Raw genomic sequence first — 24,946 nt, forward strand, 5'->3', positions numbered from 1 at the left:
CTGTCTTACGTGAAAGGATATTATGGCCCCAAAATGTTTGGCATTGTACATGGCACAAAAGAAACTCTCAATAAACATAGGTGACAAAATATGACATAAGCTACGCTCCAGGAATTTGCAGTCCAGAAAGCATAAAATAAACATGTGTCTTAAAACTGTTCCCCGTCACACAGGTGTAGTTACTGGAATAAAGTTCGGAGCAGAGGATTGTGGAAAGGTAAAGCATTATAAAAATTTGTCCAGTTGGGGAGTTGGGGGAATGGCTTCTTCAGAAAAAATGCAGACCGTGTATTTCTTCAACAGGCAGATATTGGCAGTCAGAGTGTATCGCTGAGGAAGGGTGGGAACGAGGGAGAACGCTAGAATTGGAAGCAGGAGCATGCATCCCCAGCTGTGCAACCTTGAACTGTCTGAGCCCCTTTCCTTCCCAGTAAAATGGTGGGAATGCCACAGGATCTGCCTGCATCCCAGTACTGGCGTTGGGATCAAATAAGATCCTCTGGGGAAAGGGCTTTGTGAATCCAGAGAATCAGATGCAATTGTAATGGAATGAGTGATTGTTATCCTCAGCCTCGTGGAAATCAATTCCTGCCTCTCTGACTATACTCCCTGGGTTCACTCCCTTGTGGCCAATGGCACACTTTGGCAGGTCGGCTAGCCTGTATTCTTGTTGAAAGAAATGTTTTGACAGAGTGTGCTCTGGACTCACATGTGGACAGAGGCGAGCAGTACACCAGCTAGGTTGTGCAGAACAGATCATCAAAATGTCCCTTCTGCTTAGTGCTGAAATTAGGAAAGGACGGATGGCATGGGAGGAGGCCTTAGATCACCTACGAAGGGAATCATTAAGAATTAGCTCTAATAAGAATTTGCAAAATCACGGTGCATGGGATCAGACCACTGGGTGGATGGGAAAATCCAAGAGGGCCAAGCAAGCAGATCTTAGCCCGTAGCACAGACCTCTCTCTGCTGGTGTCGGCCTCTGTCTGCCGTCTTGGAGGGGACTGCTGATCTGATGCGTTCCGGCGAAGTCTGGTTTTGTCTCTGGGGCCTGGGATTTTGCAGTCTGCTCTGTCCAGGATGGGCTGTGTACATACCTTTGAGCAAATAGTTGGAGTAGTTCCCGGCTCACTCAGCCAGCTGACTCTGTGACAAAGCAGGATTTATCTTTTCTCCTCCTTTGTCCAAACTCGAGGACAAAGAACGTGGCGACTAGCTCCTCGTCATGGGGTGTGCGGGAGCTTGCCAAAAAAGGAAAGCAAAAGAAACCCTTTTCCAGGGTGGCTGTTGCCATTGCCCCCCAAAGAAACTCGCAAATATGCACCTTCCAGACATCACCAAAGAAGAGGTTACCCCGCAGCTGGACCCCTGCCGCACCCCAAACAGGAGATCATAGTTAGGGGGCCATCCCCCAGTGGGTGATGTTGCCCATCCTGTTGCCCTGGGGCCAGCCTGTCATTTGTACCTGTGTCTTCAGGGTCCTGCCTTTAAAATGACATGTGGGAGGGGCCGTCTTTTGGGGAGACTAACTTGGCATGACACCACACGCCCAAGAGTGTTGAGGTTCGCCTGACCATGACGTGTTGGAGGGTAATGGAACAACTCTGAGATAATAGTACTGAGCCAAAAGCCAAAGGTCTTCAGAGTGGGAAGCCGGCAGGATCTGGAGTCAAGCCGGCCTCTTTGCATTTGAACCCTATTATTTTCTGGGTGGCATCAGACAGATTACTCAACCTTTCTGAGCCTCAGTTTCCTCATCTACAAAGTTGAGAGTAATAATAAGTAGCCATCTCAGAGCCATTTGGGAAGGAATCATATGCAGCACAGTGCCGGGCACCCAAAGAGTGTGCAAAAAACAGTAACTGCTGAAATAACTCCCGGGCTTCTCGAAATACTCCATTTGCTTTGCTTGACTAAGCCCATTTCCGGCGGTTGCATAAATATGCCACCTACAGAACACGCTCATTGCTTTTGTTCTTTAAGGAGCCACAAAGCACCCTGCAGAAATGGTTGTTTATTCTTTTCACAAAGCTGGGAGAGTTGGAAAGGGGAAGGGCTACAATTTTCCATTTCACAGATAGAAAATCAGAGGCATAGGAAAAGTAAATGACTCGCTTCATGTCACATAAAGCCCTCTGCAGAGCTGTCGCCGGTCACGACCCCCCCATGTAACACGGCTCCTGTTCACCTTTCGAAAGTCAGGGGTAAGCAACTCCTGTCTGAGCTTTAATACCGTCAGCCTTATTTCTCAGATTTTCTATAGTTGCTGATCTTGAGAACCTTTGAAGCTTTGGGGAAATCACATGGGTGATTTGACCTTAAATCTCATGCCACTGGTAGAAGATTAATTGCTAAGACCTGGAAAGAGGCCAGACAATTCTGTGGAGCTGAATAACAACACCGTCTAGGGATGTGACTGTCCTGACAGATTTAGTTAGTACATAATTGATAAATCTAGACTTTGTATAGCTTCGCTTCCCAGATAGATAAGGCAACAGGCTCCAAGGGTTGACATTTACAGAAGCCCTACCAGGGTTATGTAACACTGAAGCTAGGTTTTCTACTCTGTTCCTCGGAACACTGCTCGTTTTCTAAGTCTCTGTTCCCAGCAAGCAAGAAGATGAGGGGATCTGAAAAGAGGCCACCTTGGCCAGTGTAAGCAAGGATGCCTATCGTTCTTTAGCACTGTCCCCTGACTACTTGTGAAGTCCTGTTTCCCCCCCCCCCACTACAAGCTGACATCAGAGAGGAATGCAAGGCATTACAGAGCAGTGAAGAATTTGTCGTCACGATCAGAATCCAAAAAAGATAAAAGGCAGCCAGATGCAACATCAAAGCTTGGAGGGTGGGTCTCAGCCCCGGACACGGCTTGACTCTTGCTCCAGACTTGAGTGTCATGAGATGTTTCTTAGCTATTGAACTCTGACAGGCACACAGAAACCTCAGCTTTTCTTTCTGTCACTTTGGTCACTCATTCCAGAAAGTATTTTGCTTATCAGAAAGAATTGCTGGGGTGCCTGAGTGACTCAGTCGGTCAAGTGTTTAACTCTTGATGTCAGCTCAGATCATGATCTCAGGGTCTGGAGGGCTCTGCGCTGGGTGTGAGGCTGCTTAAGGTTCTCTCCCTCTCCCTCTGCCCTCTTCCTGCCTCCTGTGTCTTCTTTCTCTAAAAGAAATTTCTTAGTGGGCATTTTTCACTGTAATTTCAATTCAGAGCCCATACAAGGCTTTGTATAAAGCTTGGTTACCTTTTCTTAATTCTTGTTTAGTTTTATGCTGCAATTCAGGAGGCATTGTCGTGTGCCTGGTACACACCCGGTATACGTTGATAATTTGGGCATCTGCTTGTCAAATATCCTACCCAGTTGTTTAGGTCAGGAAATCAGTGGTGCACTGTGTACACGATCTTACGTACAGTGGATCTGGCTTTTTGGGTTTTGCTGGAAGTGAATGCAGAGGTTATTAAATAGACTGCCTTATCTTCACAAATAAAATCCTAGTGACTTCATGTGTTATGACAACACACAGAGCCGCTTTCCCAAGCTAGTTATTACTTTCTGAATATAACTTGTTGATATATATTACCTTTTAATAATCATTTGGAAAAAATCATATGATGTATAATAATTTTATTGCATAGACACAATTTTTTATTTTTTTATTTTCTTTTTATTTAAGTTTTACTAAGTTAACATACAGAGCAATATTGGTTTTTGGAGTAAAATTTAGTGGTTCATCAACTAGATACAACACCCAGTGCTCATCACAAGTGCCCTCCTTAATACCCATCACCCACCTAGCCCATCCCCCACCCACCTCCTCTCCAGCAAACCTCAGTTTGTTCTGTATCATTAAGAGTCTCTTATGGGGACACCTGGGTGGCGCAGTCCATTAAGCGGCTGCCTTCAGCTCAGGTCATGATCTCAGGGTCCTGGGATCCAGTCCCACATCGGGCTCCCTGGACAGTGAGGAGTCTGCTTCTCCCTTTCCCTCTGCTGCTCCCCTTGTTTGTGCTCTCTCTCACTCTGTGAAATAAAGAAATTTTAAAAAAAAAATTTTTTAAAGAGTCTCTTGGGGCACCTGGGTGGCTCAGTGGGTTGAGCCTCTGCCCTAGGCTCGGGTCATAATCTCAGGATCCTGGGATCGGGCCCCGCATCGGGCTTTCAGCTCAGTGGGGAGCCTGCTTCCCCCTCTCTCTCTGCCTACCTACTTGTGATCTCTCTATCTGATAAATAAATAAAATCTTTTTAAAACGATTTTTTTAAAAAAGAGTCTCTTATGGTTTTTTTCCCTCTCCCCCCCCACATGTTCATCTGTTTTCTTTCTTAAAGTCCCACATATAGTGGAATATTCGACTTTTTCCACTTAGCATAATACCCTCTAGCTCCATCCACATCGTTGCAAATGGGACACCGTTTTTTTTTTTAATTTATTTTGTTTAAGATTTTATTTATTTATTTGACAGACAGAGATCACAAGTAGGCAGAGAGGCAGGCAGAGAGAGAGGAGGAAGCAAGCTCCCTGCTAAGCAGAGAGCCCGTTGCGGGACTCGATCCCAGGACCTGGGATCATGACCTGAGCTGAAGGCAGAGGCCTTAACCCACTGAGCCACCCAGGTGCCCCTGGGACACCGTTTTTTATATTAAAATAGTTTATAAGTTGCACCTAGAAACTTTGTCATTCTGAGTTAAGTAAACGATTTTTGTCTTCTTGCATTAGATGAATTAGAGAAATTGGAACAGGAGAGGCTGGCTTTGGAAGCTACTATCAAAGATAACGAATGTGAAGAAGGAAGTGGAGGCATCCGAGGCTTGTTTAAAAAAGCTAGCAAGTTGAACATTACTAAGCCAGCTCCTAAGAAAGGTAAGTACCTTTAAAATTCACAAGAAATATGCAGAAATGAGCCACTGCTTGAGTATTGATGGGGATCAGAAGTCAGCATCTAAGATGTTGGGGGCATTGAGTCAGCAAAGGACTGAAAGACACTTCTTTCAAGACATTAGTACAGATGAAATATGTAAGTTATTTATCAGTAACAATAAGCCCTTTGTGCCATCTCATTGTAAAAACTTAATTTTAAAATAATAATATTTGGTTTGGGGGTCTCATGGTGCCTAAGTGGATTTGAGTGCCATAAAATGGACATTTCTTAGTTAGGATGGAAAGGGGATAGAAATTTAAGAACCAATACCCAAATGGATTTATCTATACACACACACACACACACCCCCCCACAACACACACACACACACACACACACACACATGCCCCTTATACACCCCTTGCAGACATTTCAGGACACTAAAAGTTAACTAGGACAGTAAATGAGAACCCTAATTTTGAAAAGCTTCTATCTTTGTCACAAACCAGAATTTTGGACTCGGAACTTCGCCAAAACTAATTACCTGTAGATTTCAGCTGAGTGGTACACTTAACTCTGAATGTCCAGTATGCACCCCAGGCCTGGGGGACTACAGAATGAGAGCTTTTTATAAAACTTATAAACAGGTGATTCAAACATCTGACTTTTTTGAAAATTGACAATCGTCTTCTTTCCAGAAACACTGCCCGTTTGAGTTTAATGAGGTCCACGGCGACCTCTGCTGGTTGAAAATTAGAATGTTAACATCCACAAATAATCCTACACTTCGAGAAATCGCTTGGTGTGAGCCCCAGAAATCATCGTTTCTCTGGGGAGGGGTTTCAAGTCAAATAACAAGATCCAAATTGAGATTTAGCAGGCTTTTGGTCTAGTTTGACAAGATCCACCCTTTCAATGAGATCCTTCAATAAGCCCCTCTAATACCCCGGGAAAGGTTTGGTTCTGTTTGCTTGTTTTCCTGCTATAGCCCAAGGACAAAGTTTCACCTGAAATACAATATTTCTATATATTTACATAGAATAACATGAAATGTAAACATCGCCCTTCTTCAAGTAATAGAAATGTCCTTGGGTTTCTGGAATATTCACCGGGCTATAGGAAAGCCTATTAAGTATTGTCCACTTTAACATGACATTGTCCAGAAAAATGATATATTTGAGTCTCGAGTTGGAGGTACATCAGGACCTTCAGGTGTAAATATTAGACTAAGGAAATCTGGATGCTAACTGTTTTCTTTCCTTTTCAGTTATTTGGTTTATTCATGAGAAATGTTAACTATTCATTGAATTTGTTCTACCATTCAGTTATTCAATGTTAGTTACAGTCTGGAAAAGCAATGGAAAATTCAGAAGTCATAGCCCAACACTGTTCTTTGGCTGAAGGGAGAGGGAAGCATCCGTGTTCTTATTAATGAGAAGGGACTTCTTATTTATCCTGGAAGCCTGTTTCTGCGTCACACATCTCTCGGCGGAAATGCATTCCTCTGAAAGTCAACATGTCTGCTCAGAAAAGCAAAATGATGTTATGTTTTATTTCCCACACCTCAGATTTCAAATGCAGCCCTCAAGGAGGCCCCTTCACCTCTCTGGGCTTTCACCGGTTGACAACCGTTTGGGGTTCTAGATCAGGACAGACCCTACCTCCAGGCACTAACGCCTGAGTTCTCTGGGTGCTTTGATTTGCATGGAAGTGGGGGTCGAGTTTGGTCCATTTTGTAAAGATATTTACTTTCTCTCTCAGCAGTCCTAGGGAGAGAGAAGCCATGTAAGATAATTGCTTCAGAACTGACAGGCCCTAAACATGGACACGGCAAAGGACAGAACAAAGCATCTTCAGAACCTCTCAGATCAGAGAGGAAGCTCTGAAGCACCCGTCAGCTCGACTCTAAGCACTTTGCTGACACCAACTCTTTGAAATGGAGCAAAAAAGTCACAACATTAAAAGATGTGGAAATGAGAAATAATATCTAGAGTGTGGCAATGAAAACCTCTGTTGGCAAACAGGAGCCAGGGTCCTGCTCAAACACTGGCCTAGTTCCCAAGGACACTGTCACTGGATCCTTGATAGAAGGGAAAGCGCATTACAAAAATAAATAAATAAATAAATAAATAAATAAATAAATAAATACTTTCCGGGCACCCTTATCTCTACCTCAAGTGAAAGAATTTTGTCTCTCCATATTTCCTGGCTTCTCCATCTCATTCACAGAAATTCAAATAGCTCAGTGGCTTTCCGTGCACTTCACAAGTTTTTCTCCGAAACAGAAAAGCAAGCCAGGCTGACATTAGGACCAAATGGTCATAGAGTCAAGATACATCTGGTCCCTAGCCACCTTTGTTATCCAGATGTTCATGGAATTTACACCAACTGCACTCAAATAAATGCTCTAATGAAGAAATACTTCTGATTCTACTGCTTATCTCTAGAAAATCAATCACCACATTTTCTACTTTCAAGGAAATTTGAAAATAGAATTAAGTAGAGTTATAGCCATTTTGAAAAATGGGGATATTTTAGCTATTGTATCAGATCATGTAGCATTGTTACCTGCCTAAGTAATAATTCTGCCCTCACATTGCTAGAGACCTGAAAATAATCTACTGCTTTATAACGAAAACTGTAATCATGAAACCTATACCAAATTCTTGTGATCTATTAAAGGTGATCTAAATTACTGTGGGACTTGAAGTTTATCTCCCCTTTTCCAAGCTCACTGTTTACCCATAGGGATAAGAAAACTTACAAATTCATGACCCTCCCTCTATTTTCCTGAATAGATTTATTGGCAAGTTATTTTGTTTCTTTCTTCAAAAGACAAATAGGTCTATTTCTTTTTCTTTCATTACAGACAGCAGCATGAACACAATCCAGTCAATGCACGTGGGGGAGTTCAACCAGAAACTGGTAGAAGCCAGCACCCAATTTAAAAAGAAGCAAGGAAAAGGCACAATTGATGTGTGGTGGTTGTTTGATGATGGAGGTAAAAACAATTCCAGAATATACACACTAGGGAGCAGAATTACTATGTTGATCAATTTAACTAACTGCATGGGGAGGTATATGAAAACGCTATCAGCTGGAGAACGATATTTCTGTGTTTTCCCAAGATTTTAAATTACTTAGGAGCAATGAATGTGGAAATGAATAAAGATGTAAAGCTATTCATTTCCTTTCAGCAAGATAGATTCATTCTTTCTGTCATAATTTATTCTTTTTTCAGGGTTAACACTCCTTATCCCCTATATCTTGACTCTCAGAAAAAAATGGAAAGACTGTAAATTAAGAATCTATGTTGGAGGGAAGATCAACCGCATTGAAGAAGAAAAAATTGCGTAAGTAACTCATCACTCCTGCGTTAGAGCCCTTTGGATGTCTGTTACTTTAATGCTTTTAATTCTAAGAACTTTCAGTGTTTTTTGGACACAGCAGATTTAAAGACAAAACCACCATGATGGGCCTCGTGTTTACTTGGTTTTCTGGTCATTAAGTCATCTGCATACTTCTCATAATCACTGTCTTCATGTCCCTTGATCCCCTGCCACAAATGCTTTTCAAAAAGGAATTTCACACAGAGGCCTCATCTCAAGTCTTGAATGGGACTATCATTACCTTGTATAATGTTTGCTTGGAGTTGACCAGCGAAGGTATCCATGAAAGGAAAAGCCCAAAGGAATTTGTGTCCAGTACTTTCTTTGGGGAGAGTCGAACCTGCTGGTTTGTGGTGGCCACTCCAGCACCGCACACTTAAAAAATAGAACCGAGACACTGAACCTGGTCCTCATCCCAGCCCTGCCCACCATGAGTTGTGGGGCCTTGAAACAGTCACCATGACCCGGACCTAAGTGCCCAGTTTCTCATCTGTAGCTTGAAAAGAGTTTAAATGGATGACTGTTGAAAACTCTTGTAATTAAAAAAAAAAAAAAATCAGTCTCCAGAGTGCAAATTTGCATCTTTATCATTGATTTAGTCATGGAGAGCATGATTTAGTCATTGTGGAAACAATAAGCATGTTAGGAATGCCGTGCGTCCAAAGGTCTCGGGGGAAATCTGGAGAGGGACCTTCAGCAGCACTGAATCCCTCATGGCAAGCCCAAGTTCTGAGCCCTTCCAGAAATCACAAAATAATGACAGGCTTTTATTCAGTAATTTTTCGTATTTTTCCCCCTGTCCTGGGAGGATTTTATATATATATACACACATATACATATACATATACAAAATATATTTTATATATCCACATATAATATAAATTATATATATTAAACATATATATATTTAATTCCCCTTAAAGAGAGTCATGTTATAATGGCAACTAACATGTTGGCTATAATAATTTATATTTTCTTAAAGTCTCCAGTAACTTCCTGGGGCAAGTGATGAAATTTAAAAATGGCTGGTGGATTAGATGACACCATGGCATCAATTTTAAATTTCCTGATTTCAAAAAGTATACCTTGTTTGTATAAGAGAATGTTCTTATTCTTAGGAAATACTGAGGTATTTATAGGTAAAGGGGCCTGGTAGCTGCAGCTGGGCAGATGGATGGGTGAGTGGGAAACAAGCAAGAAAGAGGGAAGATGTAGACAGACAGATGCAGCTATATAGCAAGAAAAAAAGGTGTTACATCAAATGGGGCAAGATATAAACAATTGGTGATTTGGGGATTTCTTTTTGCTCTGCCCTTGCAATTTTTCTATACCTTTGCAATTGTAGCAAAAATTTCAGTGGCCAGGGAAAGAACCTCCAATATATAATGATACATCATAATTATTAGTTTGTCAGCACGTTGTCAATAACTCTAAAAATGATCAGCAAGATAATAGTCAACAATGTTAAAACTTCTTCTCTTTTTTCCCAAATGGTAAGGAAGCATGTACAGCTCTGTATTATCTCACCTGAAATGTGAATGCAGAGTTGGGTTTGCTATTCCTAGGATCTGAATTTACATGAATTTGTCTTTACCTTCAGTGGAATATGCTTGATCCGCATTTAATATACAGAGATGGAAATCAAACACTAAACACAGCCTTTGTCTGACTGTGAAGCTGAAATAAGACGTCAACTCTTTGCCTGAAAATAGTTACATATGCAATGATGAAGTATTTCTCTCTTGTATTTCCAGAATGGCTTCTCTTCTGAGCAAATTTAGGATCAAATTTGCAGATATCCATATCATTGGTGACATCAACATTAAGCCAAACAAAGAGAGGTATGAAGCATTTAACAAGATCCATTGTTTGCCCCCAGTGCTCTCTCATTTTCCTTTGTGCTGATTATTAAAGGGTAAAAATGTTATCTATCGACTGTAGTGACCCCCTAATAAGATATAATAAAAAGGGACTTGGAATAACCATGCAGAGTGATCAAATATATCCTAAAGGAAGGAAATGATTTTGCGGTAAAGTCGAGCTTGAGGCGGAGAATTGTTGAAACACAGGGGAATTAGCATTTTAGGATTGCCCTTCATGTTCTGGGTTTCTACGGTGGCAAGAGTAGCAGGAGGCGCAAGCTCAGACTAGTTTGGACTGGGCAGTCAGGGCAGGTTTTCATTATTTAAAGTTACTGATGGGGCAGCTGGGTGGCACAGCTGAGTGTCCACTCTTGATTTCAGCTCAGGTCATGATCTCAAGGTCTGGAGATTGAGCCCCATATTGGGCTTCATGCTCAGTGGGGAGTCTGCTTGAGATTCTCTCTTTCAATCTCTCGGCCCTTCCCCTCCCTCTAAAATAAACAAATAAATCTTTAAAAAAAAATTTTTTTTAAAGTAACTGGTGGTGCATCCTGGATGGGGAGCTCTGATACAGAAGCTGGAAACAAAACTGCTTGAATCTTCCTGGCACAATGACAGAGCCGACCATCCATGGCCATTTTCACTTTTTGGCACGAAGGACCCAACACTTAGAGCTGTGGAATTTTGGGGGTCCTCTAAAACTATCTGAAGTCTACCAAGGAGATGTATTGGCTCCAAAATTTTAAAATGCTGAAATTTAAATAATTGCTTAAGTGTCTTCAAATCATGATATCATTTTAACCCTCATTAGTTGTTCAGTTTGTCAAGTCCATGATACTGGAAAATAGCTTGTAGATTAGATCCTCCCAGGAATTCCCAGAGGTGCAAGAAGATGGACTGGAAATTATAGCCAATACTAAATAAACTACTTAGAGTGATAACTTACCAATTATAATATTTTTCTGTTGTTTACAGTCCAAAATCATAGTTACTGTTGCATCTGGATATGATTTAATACATGTGATTTGGTGTGAAGTGGGGCCTTCCGGATTGAGGGTACAAAGGGACACAAGGATCTCAGTGTAGCTTCGGTTCTCACTGGCCTGTTGGACCTGTTCTCACTTCTGTTGACCGTCATTTCTCCTTCCTCCTGCAGCTCCTGAGGGCCTGCAATTCCGCACTCAAATCTTCTTGTTCTTCCCTTCTTTTGGTTCATTGTTATCCTATGTGGGCTTAATACCTAACAAAATCACCCATATTAAGATACAGTCTTGGGGTGCCTGGGTGGCTCAGTGGATTAAAGCCTCTGCCTTCGGCTCAGGACATGATCCCAGAGTCCTGGGATCGAGCCCCGCATCGGGCTCTCTGCTCGGCGGGGAGCCTGCTTCCCACTCTCTCTCTGCCTGCCTCTCTGCCTCCTTGTGATCTCTGTCTGTCAAATAAATAAATAAAAATCTTTATAAAAAAAATAAGACACAGTCTTGTCGACCATTCACAACCTTGAACTTCATATCATTTGCGGGTATTCATGATTCCTCCAAGGCTGCGGGTCCATCAAAATGGCTTTACAAAACATCTTAATTGTGATAAGAAAGCTATAATCGACAGAGCTCACCTGGGTTATCACTAGGCAATATTTCTTCACGCCGTATATACCACTAATGCTTTCTATTCCTATATTTCTACAGTTTTAAATACTTGAGAAAAATTGAGATGAGTTTATAATACTCCTTGGTAAGTGGAATGAACATTCTGCTATGGACTGGGTTGTCATGTAGTAATCTCTGATGGTCTTCCACATTTCATTTGAAGGATTTTAATTCCTAAGTCATCGCCTCTTTGGCATTTGCAGTGATGCGATCAAATAGGCTCCTCTTATGTCTCTAATTGGTGGAAATGCATTCTATTTCCTAACACAGCAGGCACAATGATTTCCTAGTGTGTGCCACGTTGCAACAGGCCGGAGCCCACCAGGGCTCCGCTATCATAGGGCCACTTTCTGTTGTCCGGAGGGTAGTCATGGTGTTCCCTACTGACTTCAGATTTCCTATTAACACTGGCTCAGTGCTCGGCGCAAATTAGTCATCTACTTTTTGTATCCAAATTCTTCTTGCTGCTGTTTTCTTAATAATGGCTAAGAACTGTCTGTGCTTGTTGATTCATTTGTTCCTATATCCTTTGCTTCTTTATAGATCAGTCTGGTTTTCTCTAAGAAACACACGTTTCTTTCCCTTTCTTTCATGCTAGTCTCTGCCCAGCTACCACGGTTCCCCCCTACTTACCTGTCCTATCTGTCCTATCACCAAGGACGTCCATGTACTTCTTCCACTAGCGCCTTTCCATGGTCTGGGGGGCCCATCAGAGGCTAGACACAATTTCTTTTGCTAATCCTGAACTTTGTGCCATGTTTTTCTCTCTTCAGGCAGCCAACATTATGGAGATAAGTAAAAAACGAAGGACCGGGCATTTTTGCTTTTGTCCTGGTATCTAAATTTGCTTTTAGACACCATTTTAATGTGCTCTTTCTTACATGTCCTCATCATCCTGCAATGAAGAGATCTAGTTCCCTTTCTCAGGAAAAAAATAAATTAGATTTCACAGTTTGGGAGATCTTTTTCTCTGATAGTTCAAGGTCTTGAGGAAGATGCAAAAAAACAAAGTCCATTTTTCCTGGAATAGAAGAATCTTTGCAGCTAATGTACCCTGGTATGAAGACAAAATCCCACCAGGAAGAGAGGTGCTGGAAGGGCCATTCTTCTCCCTTCAGCTCTCCACTGTAACTGACACCATATTGCTTTGTAAAACAGTCATGTATCTGGTGTCGGCAATGATGTTCAAATATATAAAGGCGACCCTATTTAAAACAGGGAGTGATCACTCAGTAAATCTCACAGATGGCCATTGGTAGCACATCTGGTAGCTTTGTGATAATTTTTTATTAAGTTTTTTATTTTAATTCCCATATATTTAACCATGTTATATTAGTTTCAGTGCTTTAACAATTCTACACATTTAGTGCTTTAACAATTCTACACAATATAGTGCTTTAACAATTCTACACATTACTTGGCACTGGTCATAAGTGTACTCTTAATTCCCTTCACCCATTTCACCCATCCTCCCACACACCTCTCCTCTGGTAACCATCAGGTTGTTCTCTTTAGTTGAGAATCTGTTTCTTAGTTTATTTCTCTTTCTCTCGTTTTCCTTTGTCCACTGTTTTGTTTCTTAAATTCCACATAGGCGTGACATCACATGCTATTTGTCTTTCTCTGACTGGCTTATTTCACATAGCATTACACTCTCTAGCACCATCCATGTGGCTGCAAATGACAAGATTTCATTCTTTTTTATGGCTGAGTCATATATTGTGTATACGTATAAAATATTACATATCTGAATAATATATATATATTGTGTGTGTGTATATATACTTGGATAAAGAAGATGTGGCATATATATATATACATATATATATATTTCCTTTCATCAGTCAAAGGACACTTGGGCTGTTTCCATAATTTGGCTATTGTAAATAATGCTGCAATAAACATAAGGATGCATATACCCTTCCAAGTTAGTGTGTTTGTATTCTTTTGGGTAAATACCCAGTAGTGAAATTACTAGATCATAGGGTAGTTTTAAATTTTTTGAGGAACTCCCATACTATTTTCCAGAGTAGCAGTGCCAGTTTGCATTCCCACCAACAGTTCACAATGGTTCCTTTTCCTCCACATTTTCATCACACTCCGTTGTTTGTATTTTTTATTTTAGCCATTCCAACAGGTGTGACGTCATATCTCGTTGTAGTTTTGACTTACGTTTCCCTGATGATGAGTGATGTGGAGCATCTTTTCATGTGTCCATCTCTATGTCTTCTTTGAAAAAATGTTTGTTCATGTCTTCTGCCCATTTTTAAATTGGATCATTTGCTTTTTGGGTTGTGTTGTATAAGTTCTTTATATTTTTTTCAATCCTAACCCTTTATCAGATATGTCATTTGCAAATATCTTCTTCCCTTCAGTAGGTTGCCTGCTAGTTTTGTTTATTTTTTCCTTCACTGTGCACAAACTTTTCATTTTGATATACTACAATAGTTTATTTTTGCTTTTATGTCCCCTACCTTAAGAGATATATCTAGAAAAATGTTGTTGTGGCTGATGTCAGAGAAATTACTGCCTGTGCTCTCTTCTAGGATTTTTATGGTTTCAGATCTCACATTTACATCTTTAATCCATTTTGAGTTTATTTTTGTGTATGATGTAGGATAGTGGTCCCGCTTTATTCTTCTGCATGTGGCTGCCCAGTTTTCCCAACACCATTCGTTGAAGAGACTCTCTTTTTCCCGTTGCATATTCTTGCCTCCTTTTGAAAATTAATTGACCATATAATCAGGGGTTTGTTTCTGGACTTTCTGTCCTGTTTCATTGATCTATGCATCTATTTTTGTGCTAGTACTATACTGCTTTGATTACTACAGATTTGTAGTATAACTTGAAATACAGACTTGTAATATCTCTAGCTTTGTTTTCCTTTTTCAAGATTATTTTGGCTATTTGGGGTTTTTCATGGCTCTATACAAATTTTAGGATTCTTTGTTCTAGTACTATGAAAAATGTGGTTGGTATTTTCATAGGGATTGCATTAAATCTGTAGATTGCTCTAAGTAGTATAGACATTTTAACAATATTTTTTCTTCCAATTTTTGAGCATGAAATATATTTCCATTTGTTTGTGTCATCTTCAATTTCTTTTTAATGTTTTATACTTTTCAGTGCAGGTGTTTCACCTCCTTGATTAAGTTTATCCCCAGATATTTTATTATTTTGGGTGCAATTATGAAAGGGATTGCCTTTGTAGTTTCTATTTCCTTAGCTTCCCAATTAGTGTATAGAATTGCAATGGATTTCTGTACATTGATTTTGTATCCTGTGACCTTACTAAATTCATTTATTATTTCTAGTAGTTTTGGGTAGGATTTTTAGGGTTTTTGATATGTAGTATCATGTCAGTTGCAAGTAGTTAAAGTTTACTTCTTCCTTACCAATTTGAATTGGTTTTGTTTCTTTTGCTTGTCTGATTGCTGTGGCTAGCACTTCTGGTACTATGTTGAATAAAACTGGTGAGAGTGGACATCCTTGTGCGGTTCCTGATCTTAGGAGGAAAGCTACCAGTAATTCACAATTGAGTATGGTGAGATGTGGATTTTTCATATAAGGCTTTTATTATGTTGAGGTATGTCCCCTTTAAACCTACTTTGTTGAGGACTTTGTGATAATTTTTAAAAGGCAATTCCTCTGAGTTCAATTAGAGAAAGAAGACTCTTCCTCTGGGCTGATGCAGGCCCTGTCCCAGGGCCCAATGCTCAGAGCACCAGTTCAATTTCAGCTCTCCTTGGCCAGACAGCCACTACCTACCATTAACAATTATCTCCTCATCACTGTTTTTCCTCGGTCATCAGGTGGCACACAATGTCAAAAATAGTTTGTCAATTATTTCCATGTTGGAGGCTGATGTTAAACATACTTAAATTGTCTCTAATAAATCTTTCAATGACCCATAAAACATCAGTAAGTGTGGATGGAGATATTTTACCATAGAAACATCATAAAGATGGCTGGGCAAGGGTGAAAGGGAGTACAAAAGCAAAGTTAATGAGAAAATGATTGAGCCTGGAGAAACTGAAAATCTCTTGTGGCTAAATTTCATTTTTTATTGAATATACTGAATTAAAAGTCATAGGCCAAAAAGACAACAACAATCCTTACACAGAAATTAAAGAGAAAGTAGAAGCAATTAACTGGATAATTTAAAGATACTGGAGTGGTGAGACACCTGGGTGATCCCATCCATTAAGCAGCCAACTCCTGGTTTTCGCTCAGGTTATAACCTCAGAGTCATGAGATCCAGCCCTGGGTGGGGCTCTGTGCTCAGCACAGAGTCTGCTTGTCCTTCTAACCCCTCTTCCCCTCTCCCTACACACACGCGCTCTCTCTCAAATAAATAAAATCTTAAAAAAAAAAAAAAAGATATTAGAATGGTCACGAAACAACTAGTATATTAACTTGAGAAAGGAAATCTTATATGAACTTAAGGAAGAGTTTTTTTTTACAATTAAAATTTTTTTAAACCTTGTTATCATGAAGAACAAGGATGGGGAAGGCCGGGCAGGTGTAAGTGAATTTTTAAATTGAATTAATTGTCATTTATATTCAATAGTATAACCTATTTGGTCTCTTCTAGAGTCTGTTGGCCTACTCTAGACTCAATTACTTGGCCTATTCTAGAGTCGATTAAAAAATTTTTATATGAAAAATTAGATTTAATGAGAATCGGGATAGAAGTCTTGAGCCACCTTTGCGTCAACTAGGTAGGAGAATGGAAAATGGCCAGTTCAGGGATGAACCTTAGGATGAAGTCAAAGATTAATGTCGACAAGAAACAGTAAGAGTTGAGAGAATATGAATGGGCAAATGCATTCCCGTTATAACCTATTATGTCACTTATCATGCTTCCATGCAAAGAAAAGAAAACTTATAATGACTTAAGTAATAAAATTATTGGCAAGCATAACTGAAAAATCCAATTATGTTTTGGCTTTCAGGCAAAGCTTGATCTAGAAGGTTAATTTTATATATAATCAAGGACTAATTCTTTTCCATTATCTCTACTCTACCTTGGTCCATTATGAAATCATCAAAATTGATTTAGCTCATAAAAACAAGATGACAGCAACCAGGGCTACATACTCGCTCATTTATGTTCAGTGGGAGAGTAAGTTTGCCTCTTCTCTAGTCATTGAATTCAGGGCACGGGCTCCATTCTAGTTGTACCAACCTAAGCCACTGAGCCACTTACTTGGTCAGTGGAATGCTAGGTGCCTCTTGGTGAAGCTCACGTGGGCTATGTGGCTACCCTGGCCAAACACTCTGGCAGACGGAATAGAATTGTGCTGATTAGCTGTTGCTGCGGATGGAGTCACTCCCACCCAGACTACAGTGGTTGCTGGGGAGACAACGAGCCACCTTCACTTCACTCCATTTCTTAGGAAACTACTTTTGAACTGGTCTCTCTAATAAGCACCTGGGCTAAGATGCAAAAACTTTTATCCTGATCAAAATAAGTGTATGTAGAGCTTAAACAGAGAGCCTCTTAATTGCTAAACTCAGTCCCGTGGCTGTTTGGTAAAATGAATGCCTTGGTTTTACAGGGCACTGTACACTTTCCAGAACACTGTCACCCAAATCATCATCTAACCATTACACCAATCTTCAGGCCAGCTCTGAGCAGCCACCATTACCTCCTTTCATTGGCAAAGTTATCCAGGTCCAGGACAATGGAAGAGCCAGTGCAAGAGCCAAGGCTCTTCTGTCCTAGGCTGGCACCTTTCCATTGCACAGATCACTGTGAAAGGTCTCTGAAGGCATGGCACCTTTCGAAGGAATAGCAAATAAAAGTATTATGTAGTTGAAAGAATAAAAGGGCATATCAGTGGTTCCCTGTTGCTGTCCACCATTCGAAATAAATCAGTGTCAGAAATCTACCACATTAAGCATCTCTTCAATCACTTAACGAAGGCACTGGTAGGTTCTCCTTTATCATCTCTGCACTTAGATCTGCAAATCCTAAATCAGGGCAACCGATGAGATCATTGAACTCATGCCATCATATTTTAATTCCTTAACCTAATAGCACATTGATTCTAGTTACTTTTCATCCCAAAGTTACTAAGTTGTAAGTAAGCCACATTATCTAAAACAAAAGGCGTTGTTTATATTTGACCTCATCTTCTAGAAGCACATTGAGACAATTACTCTCATAAACTGTAAGCTTTGTTCTGTACTACTGTTTTAAAAAAAATCTTCGAGGTTCTTATGAAAGACAAGAATGAGATTTGTCTAGCACTTTTAAAAACGTTCCACAGCTGTGTGATACTGCTGCTAGTTTTCTGCTCAATGACTTTCTTCTTAATTGCTCTAAGATGGCTTCAGATCCGTAGACATTAAAATATTATTGATTTTTGTTCTTTCCTCTAACATGCACTTGAAAAATAGTTACTTAAAAATCTCAGACAGCAACAGTAGTCATCAGAAGGACAAAGGCTGCATTATTTGCAGCAAACATCCAAATTGCTCTATAACCATTGAATTTGCTATTCTTCTAGCTGCCCCACTGACCACCCCCTGCCAGCAGGCAGAAGGCTACATGGACTAAAGGAGAGGGCAGGCCTAGCCAACTCCCATCCCAAGCAACCTAGTTCATCTCCCACATTAATTCATGAATGCCTCCTAGGCAGTCTGTACAATAAGCAGATGGAAACTCAATTTAAGGAGATGGAAACTTACTTATGGGCTAAAGTGTCTACATGACAGTGGTGTCTTGGGCTATACCATGTAGAAAATGTATTTGCAGAATAATTACTATCTGTGTGTTGGTCCGTTTAGATTGAGAATCTAATACACAGTAGGCTAACGAGGCTTTAACATGTTAAGGCCTTTCCTTGGGTAGGGAGGCTGTATTATATCCATGGCTTTACTCACAGTAAGTCCCCTGCAAAGATAATTCTTAAAGATTTCCATGACATTCGGCTCTGATTCTGCAGCCAGCAGAGCCAGTCCTACCTGGAGTATCTGTGAAATAATGAGTTAGTTTCCCACTGTGAGCCCTCCTTTATAATTCCAATTTCAGCTGGAAAGTCTTTGAAGAGATGATTGAACCATATCGTCTGCATGAAAGCTGCAAAGATTTAACAACTGCTGAGAAATTAAAGAGAGAAAGCCCATGGAAAATTACAGATGCAGAACTGGAAGCAGTCAAGGAAAAGGTAAGGACTTGTCTTCCTTAATTTTTACTTTGCTGAAAAAGAAAACAGTGGTTGATTCAAAGATCAACAAGTAACACATCTGTTACAGAATTTCATTATTCAAGATCTAGGGTTTCTGCATTTTCAAGTGCTTTCAATCATATTACTGCATATGAGGATTTAGAAAATGGCTTTCCTTTAATATAAAGTCAATTCTTTTTTTAAAAGATTTTTTAAAAACCAGATTATTGATATATATTGTGAAGTCTCCTTTCAAATTTAATTTTATAGAACAGGAGACAGATCCATGGGTCTAAAATAATTTAAGTCAAGTCAATATGTGTGCAAAGTAGATAAAGGTAATTGACTCACAATTTAACACAGTATCAAAGAATTTTAACATGATGAGTTTACGAAAACTAACAAAGCAATATGAGAAAATACTTAATTGGAACAATGATTATGAAAGTTGGATGAGGCACATGTTATAGGAGGGATATAATAAATAAACTACATTAGGGGCTGAACTTGAAACAATTTAGAACAAGAGATACTAAAGCCTTTCAAATTTAGTGGAGAAAATACTGAGCTAAGATTTATAAACTGTGTATAATAAACTTCTCAGTTCTTTGTTTGCTTGCTCGTTTATTTATCAGTGGGGTTGGGAAGACTTTTTATTTTTATTTTTATTTTTTTATTTTTACGAGAGGGAGAGAGAGAGCTGGCAAAGGGGCAGAGAGAGAAGGAGAGAGAGAATCTAATCAGGCTGCATGCCCAGCACAGAGCCAGATGTGGGACTCTATCTCAGGACCCTGAGATCATGACCTGAGATGAAATCAAGAGTCGCTTAACCAACGGAGTCACCCAGGAGCCCCTAATTTCACATTTTAATTTAAATTCCAGTTAGTTTAACATACAGTATAATATCAGTTTCAGGTGTAGAATTTAGTGATTCATCACTTCCACACAACACCGAGGGCTCCTGGCAACAAGTGCCCTCCTTAGAACCCTCAGTTTATTCTCTGTAGTTAGAAGTCGCTTTTTGGTTTGCCCCCCCCCCCTCTCTTTTTAATAAACTGCCCACTTGTAACAAAGATTTTTCACGTAGTTGAGCAAATCATACACCTAAGCCTTGGTTTCTGAACCATTGAAATACAATAATAAGTATTATTCTCACCACTGTAAAAATCGTCAATGTTGTTATTTTTTCCAAGTGCGTCTTGGCTGCCTTTAGTTGAAACCAGTCCCCTGTGCTGATAAAATATTCAAAAAGCCTAAACAATGTAGACTAGGATATAATTTATGTTTTTAGGATATCAAACTGGTATCAAGATTGTTAGTTCTTCCCCCCCAAACCTGTTCCAGATTTGACGGTTCTCACCTTCTCTTTACTATTATCCATGTTTTCTGCTCGCTTTTTTTCCCTCTTAGAATTTAATAAGCCACTCTAGTACAACAACCACTTGGTTTTATTCTTTATAATTCTAGAATTTCTCATGAGCTTTTAAAAAATGAGTTTCCAGGGGTGCCTGGGTGGCTCAGTTGGTTGAGCGTCTACCTTCGGCTCAGGTCATGATCCCAGGGTTCTGGGCTCCAGCCCCACATCAGGGTTGCTGCTCTGCAGGAAGCCTGCTTCTCCCTCCCCCACTCCCGCTGCTTGTGTTCCCTCTCTCTGTGTCTCTCTCTGTCAAATAAATAAAATCTTTTTTTAAAAAATTAGTTTCCAAACTTGAAGGAAATAACTAATTTTTTTTAAGTGAGGTTTTTCTACTTCTCCATAATTTGGTGTAAGGAGATAGATTCTCCTCCGTAATTCTGGGTAGAACTGCCCTCAACAAAATCTGCATGTTGTCCACAGAGCTACCGCCAAGTTCGACTGAACGAACTGTTACAGGAGCACTCGAGAGCCGCTAATCTCATTGTCCTGTAAGTATCGCGGCAGACATTGAAGAATGTTCCAAGAGGGATCTTAGGTAAATGGGTTAATTGACTTAAAAAAGTCATGATGATTCAGGTGGGAAGCTTTTTTTTTTTTTTTTTTAATGGAACATGTGGGATTTTAGTCCCTGTCCCTTGGACTTTCTGTCTGGAGGCCCCGCCCACAGAACCTTGGCTCCCCCTTCCGACCGACCGTGCCCCGGGAACCCGCCCCTGGAATCCCCGCCCAACAAGCCTCCCGTCAGCCCCTGAGGCTCACGGACTCCTTCCCCGCGTCCTCCTGAGGTAGATTCCACAGCACGATCGGGAGGCTCCTTTCTGTGTTGAAAGAGGCCAAGGTAGGAGAAAAAGGGAGAAGATTCTTCCCTTTATACTCTTGCCCTTCATCCTGCAAATGTTCGAGGTGTACTGCTGGAAATAGGAATGTTTCCTTAAGGATTGATAGCTGAACATGAAAAACCCCTCTTTCACGTTTATACCTCATGACCTGATGCCTGTGTATGGAGTCCTATGTCTTCAAGGTCTACACTGGGGGACTACCCACCTGAGGCCTCAAACAGTCTCCAGAACTGGGTACAAGGTTTCACCTAGATGTTTTCTGAGGTTTCTGCCAGATATAAGAGCTTTAAACTATTGGGAGAATCATTTCCATCCAAAAAAGAGAGAGACAGAGATTGGTTGATCAAATTTTCTGTTTCAAGAGGAGTGAGAATTGAGTTCTGTTTTGTTGCTGCTCTGCAATGCCTAAGCCTGTTTTTCTGGTTTACAGATAATTGGTCCTATCTGAGAAATACATCAGTTTGATATCTATATTCAGAATAATTTCAGTGCTTTCATGTTTGGGGGGAGGGTTACAAAAGTTTCAGGTCACTGGTTATTAAATAGCTCAGATGACTAGTGATGTTACTGCCTGTAGTAATTGTCGCTTCTAAAATTTTTCTTCCATACTGTCAGGAGCCTGCCAGTGGCAAGAAAAGGATCTATATCCGATTGGTTGTACATGGCTTGGTTGGAAATCCTTACCAAGAACCTCCCTCCAGTTTTACTAGTTAGAGGAAACCACAAAAATGTCCTGACATTTTACTCTTAATCCATGAAAGATTTGAGCACATCTTAACTTCATGTATGAATAAGTGAGAAACGCATTCTAGTGCTTTATGTTGTAAATCTGATCTGTGGATATACAAACCTGAGACAATCGCACAGGATTCCATTTAAACCATGTCAGCATTTTTTTTTTCATTGATATTGGGGGCTTTTTTTTTTTTTTCTATCAGCCTCGGACAATGCCACCTCTAGAAAAACATCGTTATTGTTGCGGTTGTTGATAAACAAGGAAATTAAGGAAACCATGCTGGCTTGTGCTCCTAAAAATCACAAACTTCATTGTAAACTTCTCCAGGCAAACCTAATCTCGTGTTTGCTGCTAGGCCCCTGTAGAGGCCTCAGCCCCACAGCAGGTCCTCATTAAATGCTTATTGACAGGCTAGTCGGGTAACCGTGGGTGGTTATCAAAGGCAAAGACCAGCTGGGCAGGAACCACGATTATGCTTGGCCTTCTGAGAGGCTTATACCTACAAAGAAGATTTGAAAATCAATAACTGAAAACTTTAAGAAGTCCTTGAGTCTACAAAATGTTTAAAGCAGTTACCTAAATAAGGTTATTTAATGTAACACAGCATATATACTTAGATCTGAGCGATCATTGATAACCTATGGCCGCAATTTGCTGCTGACTGAAGAGTATGTCAGCTGGATTAGAAGGCGACAATATTCCAATTAGATGAACTAGATTCCATTTTTAATATATAAAATTTGTTTTGCCTGCTAAATATTTTGGAATCTCCATCGTAGGATGACTTTGCATATTTGTTTCTAATGAAGTGGTTAGCACAGATGAGATCTTTGTAGATTTCTAATTGAAAACCAAACACCACCGATTTTCAAACCATTATGAAGAAATATATCCTGAATCATATACTTAATTACTCTATATACTGATTGTATGGATTGTAAGGAATAATTAAAAGGTGAAGTGGAAAAATGGACAAAATTACAAAATTGTGTGTTGTGTATAATGTACAAGTGTTGATTTTTTGTTTTTATTAATATTCCTATAATATCTAATCACATTGAAAAACCAACAAATTTCTTTTATGATGGATGAGTTGATTTTTTTTCTTAACATGTTTTGACTGTTTATTCTGTTAAAATAAAAGGAAACAATGAACCTCAAATAAAAGCGCTGAAATTCGTCTGCTTTGGCCCAGGTCACATTTTTCCTTTTAAGTTGCTAAAACCACCGTGCAATGGCAAGCAGATGTGAGCATTAGAAATTCTATCAGTTGCCTCCTCTGATGCTTGTCTAAAACTGGCAGTCAGGATTCGGAATTCCAAGCCCACACTCCTCTCAGGATGACCGGAAAGGAAAGGGGAAACAGCAAAACTTAAGCAGCAGGCTGGCCACTTCCCCAGTCCCGGGCCATGTGTCTCACTGAGCCCCAGATTTAAACCATCTCTTTTGAGCCCTATATACCTGAAATCCAAAGACTACACTAGACATGGTCACAGTGACCCAGGGGAAGGAACATCCATCTTCATCTGGACCTGACAGTTCTCACTAACACTTCAGAGGGTCTCTGGGAAATGTGAGAAGCCACACAACTTCTGTAATAGGAAAGTCTGGCCCTCGTATCCTTGAGAGGCTGTTGCACACTGGGTTCCCTGGGAAACAGACTCTGAAAGAGTATTTAACATGGAGCATGTTTACTGAGGAGGTCCTTTGGGATCAACACCTGTGGAATAAGGGAGGGAGGAAGGAAGGGAGCAGGAGAGCGCCAGGAGCAGGAAGGGAGAAGGAAAAGGTAAGCTCTAATGTGGGCCCAAGGATAGCTTCAGCCGACCCCACAGGGAGCTCTGGAGACAGAAAGTTCCTTCAGAGTCCTTCTAAGCTGGGCTGAGAAGGCCAGGCCTCTGTATGCCTGCATTGATCCCTCACTAGACGTGTGCTGCCCAGGAAGGGGCGTGCTCTTGGGTGAGGCAGTTCTCTGCAGCTGAGGCGTCCCTGGGGGGCCTGGGAGCGGAAGTCCAGTCTGCTGATCACAGTCCCCACTGCTGGGGTAGAGTCCCTCATTAAACAGGGTCTGGTGAGACATCACCATGCCAGCCGCAGCAGTCATATAAAGTAGTGGTCTAAAACAAACCAAGACAAAAACACACAAAAAACCCCCCAAAAACTTGGACTGGCCTGAGTTCAGATTTAATCTCACCATTTATTAGTGGTTTGACCTTAAACTAGTTATTTAATTTCCTGAGGGCTAATGGCAAGAGAGTGACTGAGGTGATGTCCCTGGATTCTGGATTAGTGGAAGAGGGGTACATGGCCCAAGAGAGGAGGGACGGGTGGCAGTAGGGACTGGCAGTTTTGAGGTCCAGAGTAGCTGTACTGGGAACAGGTTAGGGTCTCAGGAAACTGAATGGCTGGAGGCTGTGGTCAGACACCAGCAGATTCTTATAGCCTTTGGTGTCCTGCCCTTGTCCCTTGCTTCACCCAACTCCACTAAGCCAAGCACTCATTATCTCCACCTCTGTCCTCAGCTTTCAGGGCAGGGTGGAGAAAGTTGCACGATCATGGACATTGGTGTCAAACTTTCTCTGCCCTCTCACTTTGTTTACGTTTTCCATCAGCATCCCTGCTTCTTCCTCATAGTGACTTCTCAAAACCTTCATCAGTTTTTTCAGTTGAGGACTCTGCCTCCATCCCTATCACATATCTATGTGTAATAGACATAAACCTTTCTTCTCTAAATAGGACCATCCTGGGAGCATTGTCTTATAAGTTCTTCTCTTAATACCTAATTCTAGAAATCTTTATTTGGAAGCTTAAAAAAAAAAAAAGATGGTAGATTCTTGGGACCCATAGGCCTGCTAATTTAGAATCTGGGAGAAGGACCAGTGATCTACAAGACTTTAGAACCTTCTCTAGGCAGTCTCTGCTATTTCTGTGACTTGACTGCCACCGCGGGCTGTGTTCCTCAGATTCATATTTTTCACCCACATGTCCCCAAAGGCTCAGATCCAAATAGTCAACTAC

General features: G+C 40.6%; 1 protein-coding gene across 3 annotated transcripts in view; it reads left to right on the forward strand.

Annotated features, from left to right (window-relative positions):
* Positions 1–21,943, forward strand: part of SLC12A1 (solute carrier family 12 member 1) — a gene marked incomplete at both ends in the record, with an annotated part of 83,565 nt that extends 61,622 nt beyond the window's left edge. For all 3 annotated transcript variants that reach the window (XM_080807407.1, XM_080807405.1, XM_080807406.1), the window contains 7 exons: positions 4,720–4,863; positions 7,731–7,862; positions 8,103–8,214; positions 10,005–10,091; positions 18,801–18,936; positions 20,774–20,841; positions 21,808–21,943. In XM_080807407.1, coding sequence (XP_080663533.1) covers positions 4,720–4,863; positions 7,731–7,862; positions 8,103–8,214; positions 10,005–10,091; positions 18,801–18,936; positions 20,774–20,841; positions 21,808–21,943 — 815 coding nt within the window. The remainder of the gene's footprint in view (positions 1–4,719; positions 4,864–7,730; positions 7,863–8,102; positions 8,215–10,004; positions 10,092–18,800; positions 18,937–20,773; positions 20,842–21,807) is intronic.
* Between the last annotated feature and the right edge of the window lie 3,003 nt (positions 21,944–24,946).

The sequence above is a fragment of the Martes martes genome, assembly GCF_963455335.1.
Source record: "Martes martes genome assembly, chromosome: 7".
Taxonomy (NCBI): Eukaryota; Metazoa; Chordata; class Mammalia; order Carnivora; family Mustelidae; genus Martes; species Martes martes.